At 42.9% G+C, this 26,293-nt stretch overlaps 1 protein-coding gene across 12 annotated transcripts in view; it reads right to left on the reverse strand.

Moving 5' to 3' along the window:
* Dennd2a (DENN domain containing 2A) overlaps positions 1 to 26,293 on the reverse strand; it is a 93,153-nt gene that overhangs the window by 25,404 nt on the left and 41,456 nt on the right. For 9 of the 12 annotated variants that reach the window (XR_013435452.1, XM_078040655.1, XM_078040653.1 and 6 more), the window contains 7 exons: positions 25,418 to 25,447; positions 22,083 to 22,210; positions 20,436 to 20,557; positions 10,080 to 10,280; positions 4,536 to 4,629; positions 3,756 to 3,806; positions 2,632 to 2,819 (listed from right to left, as the gene is read on the reverse strand). Coding sequence is in view for 11 of the 12 variants with exons in the window: in XM_078040655.1 (XP_077896781.1) it covers positions 2,632 to 2,819; positions 3,756 to 3,806; positions 4,536 to 4,629; positions 10,080 to 10,280; positions 20,436 to 20,557; positions 22,083 to 22,210; positions 25,418 to 25,447 (814 nt within the window). In the remaining variant the exon portion in view is untranslated. The remainder of the gene's footprint in view (positions 1 to 2,631; positions 2,820 to 3,755; positions 3,807 to 4,535; positions 4,630 to 10,079; positions 10,281 to 20,435; positions 20,558 to 22,082; positions 22,211 to 25,417; positions 25,448 to 26,293) is intronic. The other 3 variants (XM_078040650.1, XM_078040657.1, XM_078040652.1) reach the window with 2 other exon arrangements.

Below are 26,293 nucleotides of genomic sequence, written 5' to 3' on the forward strand. Positions count from 1 at the left end.
TGCTGGGGATCGAATACAGGGCTTTGAGCATGCTAAGCCTGAACTGTACCATTGAGCTAAGCCCTGAACCCCTCAATTTGTAATTTCTTGGGGAGGGGTACCAGAGATTGAACTCAGGGACACTCGATTACTGGGCCATCCCCAGCCCTATTTTGTATTTTATTTAGAGACAGGGGCTCACCAAGTTGCTCAGTGCCTCACTTTTGCTGAAGCTGGCTTTGAACTAGACTCCTCCTGAGCTGCTGGGGTTAAATGCATGTGTCACTGCATCTGGCCTTTTAATTTGTAATTTTAAGTGTTGAGAAATGTAAGGTTTTTTGTTTGTTTGTTTTTTATAGGTTTACACTTGTTAGACTTCCTTTATAAAAAGTAAAGGAAAACATTGTGCTAAAGTTACCTTCATTCATTTGCAATACCATATATCTGAATTTCTGAGGTTACGAATTTATAATGTCTAACAAATTCCTCCTGTAATAATTTCCTTCAATTTCTTATTTTGTTTCAATTGCTTGCCACAGTCTTGTAGGGGCTGGGGATATAGCTTAGTTGGTAGACTATTTGCCTCATGTGCACAAGGTCCTGGGTTCAATCCCCAGCACCACTAAAAAAATAACAAAACAAAACCCCCAAAACCAGCCTTGCAGCTAACTACAGCAGTGCATGTCTATAATCCCAGTGACTCAGAAGGCTGAGGCAGGAGGACTGCAAGTTTGAGGCTAACCTGGGCAATTTAGCAAGACCCTGTCTCGAAATAAAAATAAATATAAAAAGGCTGAGGTGGTGGGGAGCTCAGTGGTAGAGTGCCCCTAGATTCAATCCCTAATCCAAAAAAAAAAAAAAATCACACAATGTATGATCCCAAAAGAAAATTATACTATGGGAAAAGACTAGAAGAAAACATAACAAAAGCTAGCAAGCATGATCTCAGTGTAGTGGGATTATAGATGTTTTTTTTTTTTTTTTTCCTTTACACATTTCTGAATTAGTCTCTTTTCAACAGTGATTTTATAACTTTCTACTAAAAAAAGGTTTTCATGGGAATGTCTGGGAGTCTGGAGACTCCAGGATAGAAATGGTAAACAGTCAGCAGTTCTGGTGATTCACTAATTAATTCATGACTTCATGCTTTGTTCCTGGAACACTGATGTGTTGGGTCCCAAGGATGACAGGACAGTCCTTCATGCCTTGGTGTCAGTCCACCTGAGCTTCTCCATGGGGCAGCGCCCCAGCGGGCTAATGCATGGCAGTGGGGTTTCAGGGCTCATTCCTTAGAGGTGTGGCAGCTGCAGGAAGAGGAATAGATGACAGTCTAGAGGGCCTGTGCCTGTGTCCGTGGTTTGCTTCCATTTTCATCACTTCTCTCAAGGCCAAGGAGGGGTCTTGACTGATGTGCTGTCCGCAGTAGGCAGGAAGAAAGAAAGGCTGGCTTGTGGAAGGAGAGGCAAAAGGCTGGGACCCAGGCTCACAGGAGCTGGGATTAGGCTGGGGTAGTGAGACTCCGAAACAGCGGGATGCTCCCCGCCTGAGTGCGCATGATGTGATGACCATCACATTCTACCTTATGAAGTCCTGTCTGCCTTTTTTATTTATGCTTTTGGTATGCTTATCTTATGCCCTCTGTCAGAATGTAAACTCCTTGAGGACAGAAAACCCATTTCATTCATCTTTGTAATCTCTCAGGTGCAAGTAGAAAACAGCTTTTCTGTTTGTTTTCCTTGTGTTAGGGACTAAACCCAGGGCCTTGAGAATGCTAGGCGAGTATCCACAACTAAGCTACATTCCCAGCCCCTCAATGTCAGATGTTCTTCATAAATTCTGCTTGAACTGGATTAAAATATGGTAGAATCACTTTAATACTAATGTCAAAGTCAAGAATAATTTATATTTTATTTGCCATATCACTGTAGGTTTTATTAAGTAGCATCATTATTTTAGGTACCGTGATTTAATAGACGGTAAATCCAAACCCACATCCCCATGAATCATGAGATAATGGGAATTCTCCTGCATACACAAACAGGGAATTCTCCTGCATGCACATGCACATGTTCAGCACAAACACAAATGTCACACTACCTGTGGAGAGCTGTGTAGCTTGAGGGGAGAAGGCAGGATAGGTGGGAAAGAGTTGTACCTGGCTGGATAAGACTGGGGGAGGACAAAGAGAATGGGAGCCAGGCACTGTGGCACACACCTGTAATCCCAGAGACTTGGGAGGTTGAGGCAGGAGGGATCACTAGTTCAAAGCCAGTGTCAGCAATGCGGCAAGGCCCTAAGAGATCTTGTCTCTATATAAAAAATAAAAATGGCTGGGATGTGACCCAGTGTTTAATGCCCCTGAGTTCAATCCTTGATACCACAAAAAAAAAAAAAAAAAAAAAGGAGAACAGAGTGGTGGGATGGTCAGGGAGTGAGAAAGTATTTTTGCCTGTACTTGAGTCCTTGAATCTGTCCTCCAAGGAACTTTGGTCATTCTCTAGGAGCAGTTTGTTTTTTTTTTTTTTAAACTTGCTAGACTTAAGTAGGGTACATTTTTAAGGTTCTAGACCCAAGTTTTTCCTCAGACTTTCCCACTTCCCTGAATCTATGAGAATATGGCAGCCCTGGGCAGCCCACAGAGTCTCCCCATACCTTCAGAGGGAACTGCTGGGTCAGTTCCGGCACATATGCAGCCCCGGCCTGCTTCTTGTGCAAAGACACCACTACAAAGTACTCGAAGAGCTGCCTCTGCTGGTACTCAATGAGCTCCCGGTCAAGCAGTGGGTACCGAGGGGCCTGCTTCAGGCGAGACTTCACGTTGACCAGGCGCTGGCTGTGAGCTGGGGAGACAGAAACCAGGGCCCCGCAGTGACTCACTTGCTAATGTGGCCGCACAGTACACAGGTCATGTAACCCCCAACTCCGGTCCTTCTTCTAATCCCTAGAATGCTTCTACAACTAACAAATTAGTAGAAAACTCTTTTTTTGGACCCTTGCCAATCTCTGGGAGGCGCAGCTCTCATTTGATGGGCAGCACCAATCAGGGTGGGGAGTCTGAGACTGCGGGACTCGGCCGGGGATTTGCTGTCTGGCCTCAAGGTAGAGGCTGATGAAGACCTTGCCTCCATCTGTCTTTGGGATGGGGACCTAACTTCTCCCGTACCCCATCCCCCTCATCTTTCAGTTTATGTGATGTGATAAAAGCCAGGCCATCGTGCTCTTGGGGCTGTGAGCTTTGTAAACATCCTGTGTGGCTCAACTGGCAGAGGCTTGACTGATTTGGGACCTCACATCTCCCTCTTCTCCTGCCAATGGAAACACACTGCTCATTCCAGAGGTGGCCAGGGAGCAGCTATGGCAGAGGTGAATGAGGCAAGGCTGCCCAGTGGACAGGTCCAGGTCACTTTACTCAGCATCCCTGACTTGCTTTCTTTGGCTTCTCCCTGGAGCCTGAGAAATCTTGGAAAACTCAGTAGAGCCTGGACGTGGATCACCAAATGTCAGGCCCGCAGGGATGAGTTATTTCAACAACTTCACAAGCCGCATGAGGAGCAAGATGCCCCGAGCTGCAGGCTGGGTAACAGCACCGTCCCTGTGGTCCGGTGCATGGCTGGCTTGCCTCTGCACAACCTATGGGTCCCACTGTCCTCTCAGACACTCACACCTTGTACAGCAACCTGGGCAGCACACATCTTTCCCTTACACAAGGGAGGAGGGCCATCTTTGTGGCTTCCAAGTCACCTGTGTGTGCCCCGCATAGCAGCTGCTCTTCTTACCTTTCAGCTTCTCCTCGGTGTCACTGTCAGACTCACTGTTCTCGTCTGTCACTAGACCAAAAGGGCAAGGAAGGAAGATGCAAATGTGAATTCTTTTATTTTTTATTTTATTTTATTTTTATTTTATTTTTTAAATGCAGCTCCTGAAGAAATCTCAGGTAGCTTCCCTATTCTTTTTTTTTTTTTTTTAAAGAGAGAGTGAGAGAGAGGGAGAGAGAGAATTTTTAATATTTATTTATTTTTAGTATTTGGTGGACACAACATCTTTGTTTGTATGTGGTGTGAGGATCGAACCCGGGCCGCACGCATGACAGGCGAGCGCGCTACCGCTTGAGCCACATCCCCAGCCCGATGTGAATTCTTTTAATGCAGGAAATAGACCCCAAATTTCTAGTTTAGAGGAAATGTTTTGTCATCTGTTTAAATGTGACACAAACTCTGTCTAATTCAATATATCCCCAAATTAATACTAAGTAATTTCCAAATTAATATTCGGGTTAAGATGGCTCTTATATCAAATATTACAGCAAGCGACACTGGCCCTTCAGGCTTGCTGAGCCAGAAGACAGCTACCGTGGCAGGCCAGGGCATCCAGGCCTCTGATGACTGGAAGGAGGCCGCGGAGGAAGCCAGAGCATGTACCACCTTGCTGTTTGCCATCCTAAGGACAATGGCAGAAAGTTACCAAGCACCAACTTGTTCCCCTCCCTGGCGAGCAAACCAGAAACAAGAGGACACAACTTCTAGGAGAATGATTCCAGGGGCTTGCTGGGGGCCCACCTTTTCCTGAGTTGCTCTCCGTGGACTGGGACAACCTCTTCACCCGTTTCTTTCCTCTCCGGGCCTCGTAAGTGGCGTTGATTCGCAACACCAGCTGCCAGACACAGAAGAGGGAAAGCCACTGTTAGCAGCTCCTGGCCCCCTCCCAGGTGCGGTTGGCCTTCCTCTGCTGCCCATTCTCTCCTAGGATGATGGAGGGCCAGGGAGGGGGAGGGCACACTTCCCACTGCCTGACAGCTCTTCTAGGCATTCTTTTCTGCCACATGGGAATGTGACTGCCAAGAAAACCAGAGGAGGCTGCCCCTCACTGCCACATGGGCTGCTATTGTCTCACAAGCTAACTCATCCAGCTGGGACCATGAAGAGACAATTTCATTGGCTCATGGTGTGACTGCCTCACCCTGAGATGTCACTGTAGCTGGGGAAGGAATGTTTGCTCCCTAAATAAAATAAAAAAGGAAGAGACAGAAAAAAACATTTCCCAGGGAGGGTGCCTATGGTGGGAACCATTTCAAAAAATGTCTGTATAGCTCCGAGCAGGATGGGAACAGGGATTAGAGCGGCTCCTGGGTCCCCGCTTGGGCATGCATGGAGCTGTGTACTGGAATACACCATCCCGCCACATGGGAGCACTCCTCCTGACTCACAGGTCCTTCATGTACTCCCAGAGTAGCACATGTGTGGTGCAAAAGTACACTTGGAACATATGCCTATAGTCCCACTGACTCGGGCAGGAGGATTCCAAGTTCAAGGCCATCCTCAGCATCTTAGCAAGACCCTGTCTCAAAAAAAAAAAAAGGGTTGGGAGTTTGGAGTTGTGGTTCAGTGGTAGAGCACTTGCCTAGCATGTGTGAGGCACTGGGTTTGATTCTCAGCCCTACATATAAAGAAAGGAATAAAATAAAGGTCCACCAACATCTAAAAAAAAAAAAAAAAGGGTTAAGGATGTAGGTCAATCCTCAGTACTGGGGGAGAAGAAAGTGCACCTGTGACATATCCCAGGCCTCCTAGAAGGCTACCTGGCCCAGATGGCTTCCACCCTTTACTACCACCAGAGCCCCTGCTCTCTGGCCCCACCATTTTCCAGAGCAGATGAGCTGTCTGCTGCCTATGACAGCTGCCTGGGTGAATGCAGACCTGCTTCAAAGGCAAGTGCTCTTCTTGCTGGTGACCAAATAAGAGTTTGGTGTTACCTGTGCTTGCTCCCCTCCTCTCCTGAAAATCTGGAGAGTGTGGAAATCTGGTGAGTGTGGACTGACATATTTTGCTTTGCTGGGTCCCTAGGTTTTGCTGTTACACAGAACATGTTCATGACACAGGTGGTTCAGAACCTTGCACACAGAGGAACTCCAAAATCAGTTGTTTTGTGTGGTTTAGAAATTTTTTCTTTTTTTAAAAAAATTTATTTTTTAGTTATAGGTGAACACAATGTCTTAATTTTATTTTATTTGGTGCTGAGGTTTGAACCCAGTGCCTCACACATGCTAGGCTCTACCTCTGAGCCACAACCAGAAAATTATTCTTATTTCTTTTTTTTTTTTTTTTTTGTGGTGCTAGGTATTGAACCCAGGGCCTTGTACATGTAAAGCAAGCACTCTACCAACTGAGCTATATCCCTAGCTCCCTTATTACTTCTTACACAGAAAGCTATATAGCTTTATGTTCAACATTACATAGCCTTTTTTTTAAGTTATCAATAGGCCTTTATTTATTTTGTAAAATTTTTTATTTACTTGTATATGGTGCTGAGACTCGAACCCAGAGCCTCACACATGTGAGGCAAGTGCTCTACCAAGGAGCCCCAGCCCCAGCCCTCAATGTCATATAACTTTTTGTTGTTATTTTTAGAGATAGTGTCTCACTTTGTTGCTCAGGCTGGCCCTGAACCCCCTGAGCTCAAGCAATCCTCCTGCCTCAGCCTCCTAAGTAGATGGGACTACAGGTACATGCCATTATGTTTGGCTTAACATTTTTTTTTTTTGTCTGTATAAGTTAGTGAACAAAAATGTATAGTAGTAACTATTTTCTGTGTTCTATGATTATTTTAAATCTTATTTTTTAATCTGCTTTAAGTGTTCCGGACTCTGCTGCCTCTAGCTGGGTGTGTCTGTGGCCATCACTTGGCCTCCATTATTTAGTGTTCTCAGCTAAAAAATTGAGGAGGCTGAAGCATTTCAAAAGTCTCTTCTGGTACTAACTTCCTGGGCTTCTATGATAAAGGTTCTTAATTGTCCTTGGACTTGTGAAGTACTCTCTAAACCTCTCCCAGTGCTGCAAGGTGAGGCCCTCCACACACATCACTAAAGGCACATTCTCCAGGTTGCCTGCAGCAGAACCTCTCCTGATGGAACCCCTGGGGTGCCTTACCCCAGACTTTTCAGCATCACCTGCTCCTTTCAGCAAGTGGAAGCCTGTAGATAACCTAGCTGGGAGAGAAAGAGGTCTACCTATGCACAGTTGAAGCAAACCAACCAGCAATTTTAAAGGGAGCTGCATTATATGCTGACACATAAGTGTGGGGAATTCTTTGGTGTGCTGAGAAGAACAGGAGTGGGATGCGTAACTGGGGACAGGTCCCAAGAGAGAGCAGTGATCAGCTGTTGCCAGTCCCTATCTCTATTCTTCCCACCTTGGATCAGCTCCCCAGAATGGCTCACCAGCATCTCTCCATAGGTGGAGCACTGAGTCCCATTCCTGTTGTCTGCTGAACCCAATGCCTTGTCACATGCTTAGACACCTGAGCATTCTGACTTCTGATGGCCATTTAGACTTCACTTCCAACCAGTGCTTCCCTTGCCTATTGCCTTGAACCTGATTCAAATGAGCCTCCTCTATAACCTTCAAATTCTTGCCTGTGTGACAGTTACTTTGTATTTACCCTGACTATCCAGCCATCCCCTGGCATGCTCACATTCCTGAACTGGCCCTTTTTCTTCCTTTCCTTGTGTTCCAACTACATTTCCCACAAAAGCAGACATTGTATAAATGAACTGTTAGCATTACTCATGATAGCCAGAGTACGCACGACCCAAGTGTCCAGTGAGAGATGAATGGATAAACAAAATGTAGAATATGCCTTCAAAGGAATATCATTCAGCCTCAGAAAGGAAGGAGAGTCTGACATATGCTACCATATGGAATGACCCTAAGGACATCATGATAAGTGAAATGAGCCAGGCACAGAGGGCAAATGATTCCACTTATGTGAGGTACCTACAATAGTAAAATCAATAGAGACAGAGAGTAGGAAAGTGGATACCAGGGGCTGAGCAGGGGGACATGGAGACTTATTGTACAATGGGTAGTTTCTGTCTAGGAGACAAATAAGTTCTGGAGAAGGATGGGGGTTCTGGTTGCTGAACAATATGAGTGCAATGAATGTAATGAATGTTACACTTAAAAATGGTTAAAATGAGCTGGGCAGAGTGGTACTCACTTGCAACTTCTGTCAGAAGGCTGAGGCAGGAGGATTGCAAGTTCAAGGCTAGCCTCAGCAAATTAAGAAGACCCTGTCTCAAGATAAAAATAAAAGGGACTGGGGATGTAGCTTAGTGGTAGAGTACCTCTGGGTTCAATCCCCAGTGCCAAAAAAAAAAAAAAGATTAAAATGATAAATTTTATGTTATATATATTTTACCACAATCTAAAAAATAGAACCAAATGTCACTGGGTCAAATTTTGAGGGGTAGGGTTTTTAAACCCATTCAGAATCTCCCCCCAAAATATCCAAAACCAGTAAGAAAGAAGACAATTATAGTAAACATCCTTCCACTTATTTAATGAGAATGAACAGCCAGGAGTGTTGGCACATTCTTGTAAGCCTGGTGATTTGAGGACTAAGGCAAGAAGATGAAAAGTTCAAGGCCAGCCTCAGCAACTTAGTGATGTAATATATAGAAAAGGTCCTGTCCCCTCAGACCTCCAAACTTATCTGCACAAAGTTTTATGATGTTCATGACTTCCTAAAGCTCATGGCTCTGAGTTCGATGGACTTCCCACTCTAACAGTTGCCAAAGCAAGTTGGTACAGAAGGGGTCCTGAACACCCTGCCTACTCCAGAACAGGCTGCTTTGGTATACTGATTATTTTGGGTTCTGGGTGAGAGTGCCCATCTTAAAAATCACAGGTGTAAGGTGGGCACTCTTACCCTCCCTCTTCTTCCTGGAAGCTGGACACAAAGTTCCCATGTGAAAGATGCCCTCCCTATACTGGGAGAGACAAAACATTCTTATCACTAGAGACAGAAAGGTGAGGCCAAGATAAATCTGTACAAACCAGCTTTGCTAAACTAACCCTTACCTTTTAGTTACTTTCCCACAATTGCCACAATTTTTTCAACTCGGAATGTAAGTATTTTAGCCCAGTAACTTCTTTGGGTTTTCATTTTCTTGTGAAGGCTCCCCACATACATGTAATTAAAATTCACACGCAGGGGCTGGGGCTGTAGCTCAGTGGCAGAGCACTTGCCTAGCACATGTGATGCATTGGGTTCAATCCTCAGCCCAGCATAAAAAAAACAAATAAAACAAAGGCATTCTTTCCATCTACAACTACAAAAAAATTTTTTAAAAATTAACATGCATTGTTCTTGTTAACCTGCCTTAAGTTAGTTTAATTTTTAGGCAAATCTTCCCTGAGAAGATAGAGGAAATGCCTCCCCTACAGTACCAAACTGGTCAATGAAAAGACCAGCACTACAGGGCTTAAACTGAGTAAAAGACAACATAACCAACAGAACATAAGATGTACAACCAAGCCATGGGCATGTTTTACTTTTGGAAGGCAGGGACCAGAAGACATTTTGATTTTGTTTTCTTTGTGGTACTGCTAATTGAACTCAGGGACACTACTACTGAGCTAAGTCCCTAGTCCTTTTCAAATATTTATTTATTTTTTAAATATTTATTTTTTTAGTTGTAGCTGGACACAATATCTTTATTTATTTATTTTTATGTGGTGTTGGGGATCGAACCCAGGGCCTTGCCTGTGCTAGGTGAGTACTCTACTGCTGAGCCACAACCCAGCCCCCAAATATTTATTTTGAGATAAGATCTTGTTAAGTTGCCTAGGCTGGCTTTAATCTTGTGATCCTCCTGCCTCAGCCTCCCAAGTTACTGGGATTATAGTGTGAGCCACTATGCCTGGTCAGAACATGTATTTTGGCAAATGTTGCCTCAGGGCACATATTGGCACCAGCTCCTGACAAAGTCTCAGGTCTAGGCATGATGGATGGAGGTCTACTTTTTCAGGATAAGAAGGAGAAGGCTATGGCCTTTTGAGTACAGGCACTGAGAACACTGGGTCTGAAGAACAGTTAAGGCAGGGAGAGACATGGCTAAGAGGGAGTGTATATATAAGACCACAATAATTATTAGGACAGAGGCTGAGATATCCTAGCCTTCTGGTTTTACCATGTCACCTCCTGTGGGTGACAGAATGAACAGAGGGCCCAGTGACTGGGTCTCTGCCCAGCCTGCCCTGCAGCTTTCCTTTGCAGAGAAGGAGGACTGCATATTGGAACATGAAGTTGGTTGTGAGCATTACCTTGGGGATCTTTTTCTTCTTCCTGCCATTCTGTAGGTCTCCAAGGTTAAAGAAAGTGTCATCAGGACTGCTGGGTGTGGAGGGGGGGCTAATTCTGGAAGGGGACCCAGTTCCATCCCGACTCAACTTCCTAGCGTCCAGCAGTTTGAAGTTCCACCTCTCTGAATTTTGCCGGAAAAAAGCAGGTTTGGAGAATGATTGCTGTGTGAGGAAAGGAGAACAGATGAGTAAACCAATACACAGGGATTAACCAGGAGATAACTGGTGGTGCCAGTGACAGGGACCATGCAACTGAGAAGGGGAGCTTCCTTCCCAGAGTATGTGGGGTTTATGTAGGCTAACAAATGTCAGTTTAACTTATCCAATCGTGGAAAATTTGTGTGACAAAGGAGTAAATCTAAACTTTTCAGACAAGTGGATGTCACCTGGCTCAGTCCCCCGACTTTACAGATGAGGTTCTCTGACAATTCAAGACACGGGGACTAGAGGTCTGGCTGTGACCCTGTCGCTGGCAGCCCAAGAACCCACTGTGCAAGGAATTTCACTTCTTTGGATTTCAATATTTTTCCCTCTCTCTCTTTCTGTGCTGAAGATTAAGCTCAAGGCATCGTGCATTTAAGCAGATGCACTCCTACTGAGCCGCATTCTCAGCTCCAATTAGACTAAGACAAGTTTTTTTTTAAAGTCAAAAGACAAAAAAATTTGCTAAAAAATTTAGGGGCTGGCTGGGTGCAGTGGCACACACCTGTAATCCTGGCAGCTAGTGAGGCTGAGGCAGGAGGATTGTGAATTCAAAGCCAGCCTCAGCAACTTAGTGAGGCACTAAGCAACTCATTGAGAACTTGTCTCTAAATAAAATATTTTAAAAAGGGCTGGGGGTGCTGGGGTTGTGGCTCAGTGGTAGAGCGCTTGCTGGCAACTATGAGGCATTGGGTTTGATCCTCAGCACCACATAAAAATAAATAAATAAAACAAAGGTGTTCTGTCCAACTCCAACAACAACAAAAAAATATTTTAAAAAAAAGGGTTGGGGATGTGACCTAATGGTTAATCATCCCTTGGTTCAACCCCCTATACCCCCCCCAAAAGGGAGGGGAGGCTAGGTGTGTAGTTTAGTGGTGGATTGTTTGCCTAGCATGCATGAGGAAGGCCCTGGGTTTGAATCTCAGCTCTGCAAACAAACAAAAACATAACTCATCACACAGAAAAAACCCTCATTTTCCTGATAAATAATACAAATTAATGAGAAAAAGACCAATAATTTAAAAGAAAAACATGCAAAAGAAAGCTTATAGAAAAGAAAGTGCAACAATTTATTTAGTTATATAAAAAGATTCTTATTTTCACTCATAAAAGAAAATTATACTCCATTGAAGGAACATTTTTCATTTAAAGATTAGCAAAGGTAAAAAAAAAAAAAGGTCTGATATTCATTTTGTTGAAGGTGAAAGGAAAAAAAATCATTTCCATACACTGTTGATGGGAATATAAATTGGTACAATTCTCATCGAACAAAATGACATGTGACCTTTAATCAAGAAATTCTCCCTCTAGGAATTCCCCCTACTGACATACTTGTACTTATTCAAGGAAAGCTATGTTGTGCAAAGTATATTGTATACGGTGATGTGGTTTATAATCATAGAATGTTAGAAACAACCTAAATGCCCTCAATAGAAATTGCCAAATAATGGGCTCAGGTTGTGGCTCAGTAACAGAGCGCTTGCCTTGCATATGTGAGGCACTGGGTTCAATTCTCAGTACCACATAGAAATAAATAAACAAAATAAAGATATTGTGCCTATGTATAACTGAAAAGAAAAGAAAAGAAACAAACTGCTAAATAAATTATGGCATATCCATACAATAAAATACTATGCAATTGTAAAAAAAATTCTTGGGCTGGAGGTATGACATAGTGGTAGAGCACTTGCCTAGCATGCACAAGGGCCTGGGTTCTATCCTTAGCACTGCCCAACAAACAAAACAAAACAAAACTTGTGTCGTGTTCTTTATGCATAGAATAGTTCTGGAAGAATAGTTCTCCATGGATCAAGAAATTGATTCACAGTGGTTTTGGTGGAGGAGAGAAAAGGGGGATAAAGGTAAGCAGATTTTCATTGTATACTTTCATATTTCTTGAATTCAGAACCATATAAATGTACTAAAATAACACTTTAAAAATTTTTTATTGTTTTGGGTACTGAGGATTGAACCCCAAGATATAACCACTAAGTTATATCTCCAGTACTTATTCTATTTCAAATTTTTTGTTGTTATTTTTAGTTTTTTGTTTTTTTTTTAGTTCTGGGAATTGAACCCAGGGCCTTGTGCATGTAAGGCAAGCACTTTACCAACTGAGCTATATCCCCAGCCCCTATCCTTTTAAATTTTGAGACAAGGTCTCACTAAATTTCTAAGGCTGGCCTTAAACTTGGGATCCTCTTGTTTCAGCCTTCCAAGTCCTAGGATTATGGGTGTGCCCCATTAGTTGCCAGCTAAAATAATAAATACTAGTTAGACAAAACAAAAGAAACACTTTAAGTCTTTTCTTTTTTTTTTTTTTTTAAAGAGAGAGAGAGACAGAAAGAGAATTTTATTTATTTTTTTTTTAGTTTTTTCGGTGGATACAACATCTTTGTTTGTATGTGGTGCTGAGGATCGAACCCGGGGTGCACGCATGCCAGGCGAGCGCGCTACCGCTTGAGTCACATCTCCAGCCCCAACTTTAAGTCTTTTCGAACAGTACTTTCAGGTCTTACATTTTACAATACTGCATAGTTACTAAGTCTCATTTTAAAATTGATGGATGAGATAAAGGTATATAAGGCAGCTGGCAGAGTGCCTGATATAATTCAATAGATGTACAATATTATTTTGCTTCCTTTCCCTATGACACTAATATTTGTTCATACTTCAATGGGCTAACTACATTCTTCTTCTTTTTCTTTTTTTTTTTCCTGGTGTTGGGGATGGAACCCAGGACCCTCAGGCACACTAGGCAAGTGGCTATACCTCCAGCCCTAACTGCATTTTTCTTTCTTTCTTCTTTTTTATAATTTTTTTTTTTAGTTGTAGATGGACACAATATCTTTATTTTATTTATTTATTTTCATGTGGTGCTGAGGATAGAATCCAGTGCCTTATACCTGCAAGGCAAGTGCTCTGCCACTGAGCTACAATCCTAGCTCCTAATTGCATTTTTTCTTTAGTGTTAATTTGCCTATTTATCTTTTGGGATCCTAGGGTTTTTCTTATTATTGTGGATGAGCTCATATCAAACAGATATTAACTGTTTTTAAGTTTTGCTACAACTGTGCTTTTCCCATGTGGCTTATTTATATTTTGATTACATGCAATTCTCAGTTTTTTTTTTAATTGTTGTCGTTTTTTTTTTTTTGATGCCCAGGATCAAGTTCAGGGCTTCACAAATACTAAGCAAGTGCTCTACCACTGAGCTAAACCTCAAGTGCCCAGTGTCCACATAACTTTTTTCTTATATGAAAATCTGTTAATTTTTACCTTTGTAATTCACTTAATCTCTTCATTTATTCCATTTTTTTTCAGGATTTTCTTGGTTTGTTTTGAACATATTTTACTCATTAATCCATCAGTAATTTGTTTTATGGTATGTTAATCTAAATATTTTCCTGCAATCTAACTTATTCTATTTAATGAATGAGCTTTCCCACTCAAATTTTAAGGTCATATATATCATAGCTTTTTTTTGGTACCAGGAATTGAATCCAGGGGAACCTTACCACTGAGCCACATCCCCCAGCCCTTTTTATTTTATTTTTTTATTTTGAGACAGGGTCTCTCTAAGTTGCTAAGGGCCTCGCTAAGTTGGTAAGGCTGACCTCGAACTTGAGATCCTCTTGCTTCAGACTCTGGAGTTGCTAGGACTACGTGTCCACTACCATGCCTGGCTACATTGATCACATTTTAAACCCTCAAAGAATAGGTTTATTTTGTTCCACTAACTTCTCATTCTAAGCTAGAACAGTAGTGATAATGACTTCAGAACATTTTCAAGATTTCCAAGAATAAAGACCCCTAGTCTTCCCAATGGCTGGTTCTATTGTTTTATCATTGGTCTCCAAGTATCAATAAATTGCTCAGTACAGGAAGTATTGATCTTCTTAGGTCATTGTGGGTATCTTAATCATACTGGCACAAAAACAAATAGCTGGGAATGGTGGTGCTTTCCTGTGACCCAGCAACCCATGAGGCAGAAGGATCTCAATTCAAAGTCACCCTACCTTTAAAAAGAGAGAGGGGGGAAATTCTTTTTAATATTTATTTTTTAGTTTTCGGCGGACACGACATCTTTCTTTGTATGTGGTGCTGAGGATCGAACCCAGGCCGCAAGCATGCCAGGCGAGCACGCTACCACTTGAGCCACATCCCCAGGCCAAAATAATTTTTTTTAAAGGGTTAGAGATGTAGTTCAGTGGTAGAGCACTTGCCTACCATGCACAGTATTAAAGAAAAATGAAGGGCTGGGGATATACCTCAGTTGGTAGAGTGCTTGCCTTGCAGGCACAAGACCCTGGGTTCAATCCCCAGCACCAAAAAAAAAAAAAAAAAAAAGTAACAAGGACCTTAAAGGCCAAACTTCATTTGCAATGATATCCAAAGAAATAACCTAATTCTTTAACTAGATTGAAAACTCCTATCAAATTGTTGGCAGTATTTGTTTTCATTAGAGATTTAGATTGTGATATTGTTTAAAGGAGATTTGACCTATGGAAAGATTTAAGAAGAAATCAAAACAATCAAAACAATGCACACAACTTTCTAAAGAATGTCAAGAGGGGCTGAGTCGGTGGCACATGCCTGTAATCCCAGTGGCTCGGGAGGCTGAGGCAGGAGGATCAAAGTCAGCCTCAGCAAAAAAGTGAGGTGCTAAGCAACTCAATGAGACTCTGTCTCTAAAAGTAAAATACTAAATAGGACTGGGGATGTGGCTCAGTGGTTGAGTGCCCCTGAGTTTAATCCCTGGTACCATAAAGAGGCCTGGCAGAGGCTGTGTGTGGAGTGCATCACCAAGCAGTCACAATGCTGGAGAAAGGGTCTGGGTTGTCACACAGAATCCAAATAAGCACCGAAAGTCCAGGAGCTGCCATGAGGAGGTGGGATTCCAGTAGTTTCTTAGATAATACAAAGGGGAGACTCAGGGACTATTTGGGGGAGCATTATGAAGCATATAAAAGTCTGAGACCAGGCTTAGGGGTGAGGAGAACAAATTAGACCAAAGAGAGTCTTCATGGCTCCAAGTGCAGGCCACAAACAGAAGGGAGAGATAACACAAGGAAGATGTCTGTTTATTGAAGGCCTCTGAAAACAAAGTTATGAATCCTGGATTTAGCAGGGGTCAGCAAACTGGGGCCAGAGAATATTTAAGATTGTGGCCACATTCTTACCATTTCAACTCTCAACTATGCCACAGTACTTAACTGCTAATGCAGCCACAGTCAATGTGACACGGATGAGTATGGCTGTGTCCTAATAAAACTTCATTCATAAAAATCAGGCAGCCAGCAATGGTGTGCCAAATCCTAACTGTAGTATAAAGGGAAGTCACTACAGGATCCTAAGGGTGATTTTTTTAGACTTTGGTCCAGAGAAGATTCCAGTTTTTGATAAAAGCACCTCACACCAACATATACAGTGCCCAACTCTGTCATGCCTCTATTTAGTAGCTCTGTCACAGATGTACACCAAGTGTCTTTTAGAGATTGGGCACCACAAAAGATTTGTAGTGTCCAAAAGGAAAAGGCAGACAGGACCCTCTTGGCCTGATGTCTGACTTCATGTGAAGCCTCTTGCATTATTTCAGGAAGCTGTGTGGGGAAGATCAGGTGGTAAGGAAGCCCTGCACCTTCTCGAGGGAGCTGACCTGGACACAAGTGCTGGCTCATTAACCCATTTTTGGGGGGTGAGTACTGGGGATTGAACACTGGTTTACCACTGAGCTATATCCCCAGCCTTTTATTTTATTTTAAGACAGGGTTTTGCTAAGTTGCTTAATGCCTAAATTGCTTAGGGCCTTTGCTGAGGCTGGCCCCCAATTTGCAATCCTCCTGCCTTAACCTCTTGAGTTGCTGAGATTATAGGTGTGTGCTACTGCCCCCGGCTAGCTCAGTCTTATCTGTGAATGGTATCATATGTAGAAGAGAGTATCTCCAGCCAAGCACAGTGGGGTATGCCTGCAGTTCTAGCTACTCAGGAGACTGAGGTTGGACAACTGTTTGTGCCCAGGATTTGAAGGCAATGCAGTAAGACCCCACCTCAAGACAAAAGCAACAAAAAGAGTGTCTCATATTAGCCCAGGTTTCCTCTATTGTAAAAATTTGTTCCTGCTGTATTCTCTGTGCTTTACTAGGCATGGGAATGGTGGGTAACACCCAGCAAGAAAAGAAGGCACAGTAGAAGGCTGTCTTCTAAAAAGAGCTTGCATTCTGTGTTCATTAGGCCTCAGCATCTGCCCCAGCTGCACATCTGTTCTTTTCTGAGGACAGTTTGTCTGACAGACCCTCCCACTCTGCTGGGACCAAGCAGGAGCTAATGAAAGAAACATCCCAAAGATGGCTTACGACCTTTCTGTGGCTGGCAGAGGAGGTCAACATAGAAGGACTACTTCAGCTGAGACTGCTTCTAAGGTCCTAGATGCAGCCCAGATGCCACAGATGCTCAATGAATATTTGATGAACTCAATGGAGGAAGTGGCGAAGCCTGAAGCTTTCCCCCAGAATGGGGGCATAAACCAGACACCAGATGTGGGAGTGTAGAGTATCGAGTGTGGACATGGGGCCCTGCTGATGACTTGCAGAGGCCCAAACAGCCTGCAAGTATCAGTGGCAATCAGACACATGCACCAGTCAACCAGATTCTCTTTCCTTAGGACAGATGTATCTGGACTGCAAGCTCTGGCTGCCACCGCCACCAACCTAGTCTAGCTGTTTAGGTGACAAAAGCTCTGGGCTTTCTCTGTCTGGCAGGAGCAGGAAGAAAGGGCTGCTCAGCCTTTAGTTTCTGGTACCAGGGAGGTGTACCCTGCTCTGAATGCGTCTGCTCTGGGCAGATGTTCCTCACTGTTCTTAAGAGGAGGTACAGTGCACTCCCCTGTGGAGTGATGAGCCAGGAGGGTGGGATGGAGCTTTCTTCTCCCAAGCAAGCCTTGTCCACTATGGGGAAAGGATTTCCTAGATGTTGGATATGTCCATATTCCAATGAAAACACAAACACATTTCCAAGGGAAGTAGAAACCACTAGTTATTGGTTGTCATGAATTATTCACAACTACCCTCTTTTCCACATGATGGGGAAAATGGCAGTTGATTGATTTGGACAAGTATTATAGTAACTGACGTGGGTCCGTAAGCCATACCCTTCATGATGGCTTCTACCTCAACTTCTGGAAGATGGTGGCAGGAGCTTCCCGTTAGGACCACCAAGTGCAGAAGGCAAGCCTCATGTGGAACAGCCCCCAGCTAACAGCGAACACTGACCCTGTGGGGCTCAATAGGAAGATGGCTGCTTTTCTCAGGCTGAAAACAGATCCTTGCAATGGGGTATAATTGGGCACTTACAGCCTGAATTTGGTATTTCTTTATTTCTAAAAAACTGAATATTTGTAACAACTACTGGGGCCTTAGGAAAGACACAAAGAAACAGAATATAAACTGTGACCTTGAGTAGTTTGTCGTTACTTAGGGAGATGTTTTTAAGACACATTACATGATTTATTTATTTATTTATTTATTTTAATATTTATTTATTTATTAGTTATTGGCGGACACAACATCTTTTTTTTGTATGTGGTGCTGGAGGATCGAACCCGGGCCGCACGCATGCCAGGCGAGCGCGCTACCGCTTGAGCCACATCCCCAGCCCCACATTACATGATTTAAATCTAAACTCCAATCATAATGTAAGAAATGTCACAAGGCAATAGACAATTCATGTGAAATGAATGATATGGCTTCTGGGTGTACAGGCCGTCAGAGGTGAAAAACTCCTAGGTGCTGCAATGGCCTAACCAACTCCCCAAAGGAGGCACCAATGAGCTGCTCCTCAAAGGACAGGATGGAGGGAGCGGAGGGAGTGGTCAAAGACATAGACAGAAAGAGCTTAGCCGGGGATTAGCAAATTACAGCCCAGGGGCCACATCTGACCTGCCACAAGTAGAGAACAGGTTTTATATTGTTTATTTATTTATTTTTTTAAAGAGAGAGAGATTGGGGCATTTTTTTTGTTGTTGTTGAGAGAGAGAGACAGAGAATTAATTTTAATATTTTTTTTTTTTTTTAGTTTTTGGCGGACACAACATCTTTGTTTGTATGTGGTGCTGAGGACCGAACCCGGGCCGCACACATGCCAGGCAAGCACGCTACCGCTTGAGCCACATCCCCAGCCCAGGTTTTACATTTTTAAAAAAATTATTTATTTTTTAGTTAAAGGTGGACACAATGTTTTTTATTTTATTTTTAAGTGATACTGAAGATCGAACCCAGTGCCTCATGCATGCTAGGCAAGCACTCTACCACCGAGCCACAACCCCAGCCCCAGATTTTACATTTTTATATGGTTGAAAAATAAAATTCAAATTTCAGTGCTCCCAAATAGTTTCACTGAAACAGACACTCTCACTTGTTACATATCATTTTATGGCTGCTTCACACTATAATGCAGGTAGCTACAACAGAGACCACCTATCCCACAAACCCTAAAATATTTACTCTCTGGCTGCTTAGAAAAAGTTTGCTGATCCTTGGCTGATAATATCAAAGGGTAGCTGGTAAGCTCTGCTGGCAGGGAGTGTTTGCACATAAGAACTGTGGGAGATCATGCAATGAGGGGTGCCTGGGGATTAATTATGAAAGATACTTAAGGACACACTAAAGAATATCAACTCCAACTATTAGGCAAGAGGTTGAAATTATTAGCATGTACATGAATAGTTACATTATCTACGTGCACATGGTACAAAACTACAAAAGGTTCAAAAGTATACTCTGAAGTATACTCATACATTGTTGATGGGACTGCAAAATGGTGCAACCACTATGGAAAGCAATATGGAGATATCTCAGAAAACTTGGAATGGATCCACCATTTGTCCCAGCTATCCCACTCCTTCGTTTATACCCAAAGATCTTAAAATCAGCACACTACAATAACTCAGCCACATCAATGTTTATAGCAGCTCAATTCACAATAGCTCAACTATGAAACCAACCTAGATGCCCTTCAACAGATAAACGGATAAAGAAAATGTGGTACATATACACAAGAAGAATGAAACTGGCATTTGCAGGGAAATGGATGGAACTAGAGAATATCATGCTAAGTGAAATGAGCCAATCCCCCAAAACCAAAACCCGAATGTTTCCTCTGATAAGCAGATGCTGATCCATAGTGGGGTGGGGGGATAGGGAAGAATGAAGGAACTTTGGTTTATGTAGAGGGGAGTAAGGGGAGGGGTTGGGTTGTAGGGATGGGAAGGATGGTAGAAAGAGACAGACATTATTATCCTATATACATGTATGATTATACTACTGGAGTGACTCTGAACCAGTACAGCCAGAGGAATGAGAAGGTGTGCTCCATTTGTATACAATGTGTCAAAATACATTCTACTATAAAATGAATAAATTAATTAAAAAAAAAAAGCATACTCTGTAAAAAGAAAGCCAGTCTTGTGGCCTATAGGAAGTCAGGCACTGACAGTTCCACCAAGGTACCTGCTTAAGGTCTATCCATGCTAAGATCCTTCACAGAGAAATTCTTCTACATCCATGAACACAGGTGAGCTCCCATGCTTGTATATACTTTCATTTCAAAACCCCCACAAATGGTAGAATACTAAAAATATACTGTTCTTCACCCTGCATTTCAGTCTTGTGTGTCAGAGTTTGTTCAGTGCCTTCTTCTGAACAGCTGTAACACACGGATGGACCATTTTTTTTTTTAATATTTATTTTTTAGTTTTTGGCGGACACAACATCTTTGTTTGTATGTGGTGCTGAGGATCGAACCCGGGCCACACGCATGCCAGGCGAGCACGCTGCTGCTTGAGCCACATCCCCAGCCCAAATGGACGATTTTTTATGTAAAAAGTTTGAGGAGAGTTCTGAGCTAGAAGCTCAGCGGTATTTTCAGAGATTCTGTCAAGCAGTGGGGGTCCAGGAAAATGAGAGGCAGGAAGGCCAGTCAGACAGTGGATAGACAGATCCAGGTTGTGACAGACAGAACCAGATGCCTGGTTGTGAGGATGGCCTGAACTCCAGAGTGTTCAGGGACATGGTACCTGGGACCCCTCTCCTGCCACCACTCCCCCAGGGCTCATACCTTGGTGGGAGTATCAGGTATGGAAGAGGTGGGAGAACCAGGAAAGGTCAAGACACATTTCTTGCCCAGGCAGCGGCCATGTAATTCGATGTCTTCATAAGGGTTTTCCTTCATTGGTGGATCTGTGGTCAAAGGCAATGGGTCAGGAACCTGGGAAGTTTTCCTCCTCAGAACACTGAGGCTAACATCTTGGCCTCTCCTGCGCTAGCCCTGGTGGGATGTCTGTTGTTTTGCTGCCCATCACCCTTTCTCTCAGTGACAGACCCTGATTATCACTAGGGTAACAACCTGTCCCCTCCCTTATAGCCATGTAAGATTAATTCAACTCCCAGTTTCAGGACTTCAGCACTCTAGGGGCCTCAGACTGCTGCCTCAGTGATGAGTTCAGGTCAGGGTTCGCATCCCAGCCCAAGGCAAACACCACATGGCATTCCCAGACTCCAAAGTGAACAAGGGAGCAAAGCTGGTCTGGCCAGAGTGAACCTTGGGATTTTTGCAAAGACTTGCAAGACATAGGTACTCCTTCCCAGGGGAAGGTATGAACTCCAAGGAGCTGTTAGCCCTAATCCTGAGGATGATGGGAAGTCCGCTGAGAATGGAGCTTCTCTGGGAGGTAAGAAATGGAGGAGGAAAAACGCCAATTCTGGTCATGGGAGTCCATGACCTCCCTTTGTTGTTCAGTTGGTGTCCTTGTTCCCTATAACTGAAAGCAACCTCTCAGGCATCCGCTGCAGAAGTCCAGAGTTCATACCCTCCTTCGATTTGGGAAGCTTGCTGCTTTAGAAAACCCCGCCTACACAGCTCAGCTGACTGAGTGCATGCCCCGCCTCTCCTCACATGGTATTTTCTGATACTGGAGACTCCATGCATGCAAGTCTGTGGGCATCTGCCCCACCTGCCTCTCACATACACTCACCTATGGGTTTCTCCCTCTTCCCAGCTCGCTTCCTCTCCCACGGTAAGCAGATACCAGTCTGAGCTCACACCACACTGAAACTGTGATCTTATAGAAGATTACTGAACTCCCCAAACAAACTTTGAATATGAGCCTCACTTTGGAATCTAAGAGAAGTCTTTGGGGCTAGGCCAAAGTTACTCTCCAACAACACATTCATTTAGTCTGTACTCTGATGCCCTGTTAGTGCCATACTCCTGAGTGTCTGAAAAAGCATGCTGGTCTTCAGTGTTTTCTTTCATTCAGTCATCCTTACAATTTAGGGAGCATCTGTAAGGAGCCAGGTCTTTTACATTCTCTCCAGTCCTTAAATAACCTGCAAGGGAGCCATTATCACCCTCACTATTGAGACAAGGGAGCTCAAGTTCAGAGAAATTACGGTATGACCAGTTCAATATCACACAGCTAACAAGGGGCAGAGCCAAGATTTCATTCCAGACGGTGACTCCAGGCCTTCTGTTTTTTGGTCCACACCCTGCCTCCTGTGCGGTTCATGACCAGCCCTTCTTCTCCCTTCAAGCCTCCTGTTCTCACTTATCTCACTGAGGCCCACTCACCCCTCCTGTCTACCTGCTCTCTCATTCATTTGACTACAACTCTGTCTTTGTGTGTGCACGTGTGTGTTTCAAGCAGCATCCCCATTTCCTCTCCCTCTTTTTTACATTCAGACTCACAGACATTTGGTCTCTTACCTAGAATGTCTTCATAGACGTTCTCCTCTGATAAAGTGCGTGTGAGCCCCAACTTAGTCTGTGCATACCAGTCCACCCTGTTGTTCTCGCAGGAAGACTGCAGTAAGTCTTCGAACTCATAGGACTTTCTGAATTGTGCAAATGGGAGGGAAAAACCAAGAACTTGAATCAATATAGGCTTCTTCAGAGAATATACACCCCCTTTCTAAATTTGTTCTTAGAAAGCTTTCTATTATTGAAATCAACTGTTTTTACAAAAGTGAATATCCACAAATAAGAAAGGTGGCTTTTGCTTGCAAGAATATTTATGCTATTATGCTAAGTGAAAACAGAAAAAAATATATATACATGTATGCGTATATATACATATACATACACATATTATACACACATATATTTTCCCCAGGTTGCAAATAAACATATCCACATACAATAAAAAGAAAAGACAGAAGTGAAATACAGAGGTGCCACCTTAGGACTGAGGGATGGCTAGTGACCTCTCTGCTCTTTTACTTTCCCGGACTTGAATTTTCTAGTGTTTACGGACCATACATTACTTCAATTAACAGAGAAGCAGTGAGGGTGAGTTCAGAGTAGACCAGAGGCCTAGGCACTGGCTCTTTCTTCTAACCTAAGTGGCAATAGTCAGTATGAAACCCAAGGGCCCACTGAGGCATCCTGTCTTGCCCCTCAGAGAGCTGATCAAAGGGACTGGCTCTCATTTGTGACCTGGCACATACATAGCTTTCTACCATAAAGCACTGATGATTTTTATAACTTTGAATATTTAGGAAAGGTCATATTATGTAGCATGAAAAACTTCAGGCATCTTAGGATCCACAATACCTCCCACCTTTTTCTTCTCTCTCCCACTAGTCTCCAAAGTAACCATAATGTCCCCTCCCTGACAGAACCACCCCCAAGCGGAAATACTGAGAATTTCATTCAGGAAGGACCAGAACACACCTGGTCCTTTCTGCATGAAATTTTAGGTGAACATGCTGTCCACCCACTTTGAGCAGGGCACATCCCCCAAGCTAGCCTTGACTTGGTGGCTTTTGCTTGCAAGAATATTTATGCTATTATGCTAAGTGAAAAATAGTAAAAAAAAAAAATATATATATATATATATATATATTTATACACACACACACATATATATATACATAATACAAATATTTTTCCCATGTTGCAAATAAACATATCCACATAAAATAAAAAGATAGAAGTGAAATACAGAGGTGCCACCTCAGGACTGAGAGATAGCTAGTGACCTCTCTGCTCTTTTACTTTTCCAGACTTGAATTTTCCTCTTCTTCTTACATAGTCCATTTTGTCACAACCCTTCTGTGGCTCAGAAACCCAGCTCTTTTTATTTTATTCACAGTGTCCAGCAGAGTTCTGCACATGTTTCATGATAAATACTTGTAGCTGACTACCTAAATATTCATAGTGGCTTTGCTTGTTCATCTGCACTCTCAATTTTCTTCTAGCCCCTAGGGAAGATGTTTTTCTGGTGGCTTGGATTTATTTATTTATTTATTTATTTATTTATTTATTTATTTTAGTTTTTGGCGGACACAACATCTTTGTATGTGGTGTTGAGGATTGAACCCGGGCCGCACGCATGCCAGGCGAGCGCGCTACCGCTTAAGCCACATCCCCAGCCCCTGGCTTGGATTTTAAAATAAACCTGAACATGGCTTCCTCACAGGCCCTTTAATCCTAGGTGAACTACTTAAGTCAGATAAATTCAGTGTCCTCATTTGATAGTAATTATCTCATAGAACTATTGAGAGACAGAGAGAGAGAGATGTTTATAAAGTGTTCATCACTGTCCTTGGCACTTAATGAGCACTCAACAAACGTTAGCTATTAATTATGTAGCAACCGTTCTACCCTGACATGTACTGTGTGGAGGCACTGTGCTCAGGAGTCAATAAATAAGGGGTGAATAAAACAGTCACTGTCCCTGCCTCATACAGCTTACCTTCTAGGGAGAAAAACATTGAATCAGTGCATGCACAAATAAATACAGTGTAAACTGTGTTAAGTTCAATGACGGGAAAGCAAAGTCTGCTATAAATGAGAGCATTAGGAGGACTGGATTTAGGGATACATCAGAGAAGGCCTTGGGATAATGTCACTGAGACCTCAAGGATGATAGGCCTCAGTGGGGGAAGGCTGCAGGACTATGGTGGGTGGGAAGGCTCTGAGGCTACAGGAAGTTTGGTGCTTTCAAGGAAATAGTTGTCATAGAGCTGAACTGTGGGCAACAGGTGTGGCGAGTGATGTGCAACAAGACGACAGATCTGGGTGGAGATCATCAGCCTCCTTCCAACCTCTGGGGAGTGTGTGCATAATTAAAATTTTCCTTATCCACTACCCTTACCCTATACTGAGAATCTGTCATTTGATGCAGTAACCATTGCAGTTCTATAATTTCTAACCTTTCTCAACAAAATTTTTCAACTGGGCAGGTGAGGGTGGAGCTAAGTAGAGGGAAGAGTTGCTAAGACTTTGCATTCTAAATGACCCTTAGTTGCCTTCTTTCCTTTACCCTCCATCCATCCCTGTAGATATCCCATTTATGAAACTGCTCCCCAAGATAACCAGCAAGCTTCTAATAGAACCCAACTACTTTCTCAGTCTCTCTTTACATGACACTGCTTGCTGCCATATTCCCCTTGGGCCTCACACCTTTTCTAGAATGTGGGGTAGTGCTGCTCAAAGTGGCCATCATGGATGCGACTGTGTGTCACTGTTACTAAAGACATATATATGGAAACTGAGCAACCATTTAGAAACTGTGCGTGTATGTGCGTATGTATATGTGTATATGTGTATGTGTGTGTGTGTGTGTGTGTGTGGTACTAGGGATTGAACCTAGAGGCATGTACTTCTGAGGTACATTCTCAGTCTTTTCAATTTTTTTTTTAATTTTATTTTGAAACAGGGTCTCACTAAGTTGAGTAGGTTGGCCTTGAACTTGTGCTCCTTCTGTCTCAGTCCCTTAATAGCAGGATCATAGGTGTGTACCACTGTGCCTGGCTTACTTTAATGTTTTCTATGATCTTTCCACATTTCTAAGAACAAGATGCTAATATAAGAGTTCAGGCATATTTTGCATTTGATTCCTGACATATAAAAGACAAGAACAATCCAAATAGCATTAGAAAATCCACCTCGAACTGGGCATGGTGGCTCATGCCTGTAATCCTGTTATCATGATGTGTTGGTAACAACGTGTGCAAGCAAAGGCTTTGGGAAGTTAGTTCTTCTAAAGCATTATTTCTATAATCTACACAAATGCCTTCAAGGAATTCTATCTTCACCTTTTGAGGTCCAGGTAGGTGAGTAGCTCCCTGAAGAGGAGAAACATGTTTAAGCCAATCAATCATTCAACCACTTAGCTAATTCTCTAAAAATATTTTTAAATTAGAAAAAAGTTTTAGCATCTTTATTAACTTTGAGAGAAAGGAAATTTCCAAAGGCTAATGAATGATAACCACATTCAAATTGGCTTCTTTTTAGTTTGAACATTTTCGACATTCATTCCCCATGCCACCCACATTTTTAATAAGTTCCTTCTGCGGGTCACAGCATGCTCAAAGCTTATAAGGCAAAGGCAAGAAATCCCCGAGTGGGGATGCCTGCAGCCTGGGAGGGTGTAACTTCTCAGCCTGTTGGCCTCCCAGGCCCTCCTATGATCATTTGGTAGTTGATACTCCAGTTTTAGAGGAGCTAGAATGACCTATTTTTTTTTTTTTCTGTTTTCTTTTTTGAGATAGGAATTGCTTCATTGCCCAAGCCAGTCTCTAACTTATGATCTTCTTGCTTCAGCCTCCCAGGCAGTTGGGATTACAGGTGTGTACTACCACACCCACCTCCAATGAACTCTGCTAAAGGCAGTTATAACCTATGTAATATCCAAATTTTAACAATCAATGACAAATACTGTGATTTTGAGTAGTATTTTCAATGTTACTGATGACTTTTCCATAGTTTTGAAAATGAAATGCTGACTGAAGAATGGGCAAGAACCACAAAATTAAAAGTTCAAAATGGAACTCAGATGGGAATCTGCTTTTGCAGATGAGAACCTCCTCCTCTTCCAGAGCTGCATCTCAGGAAGGCCACCAAAATATTTAGGCCTCAACCTGGAAGGCATAGTCTAAACCTCCCTCTCTCTCACCACCCACATCTCACGC

Source organism: Ictidomys tridecemlineatus, chromosome 2, assembly GCF_052094955.1.
Source record: "Ictidomys tridecemlineatus isolate mIctTri1 chromosome 2, mIctTri1.hap1, whole genome shotgun sequence".
In the NCBI taxonomy this organism is placed as follows: domain Eukaryota; kingdom Metazoa; phylum Chordata; class Mammalia; order Rodentia; family Sciuridae; genus Ictidomys; species Ictidomys tridecemlineatus.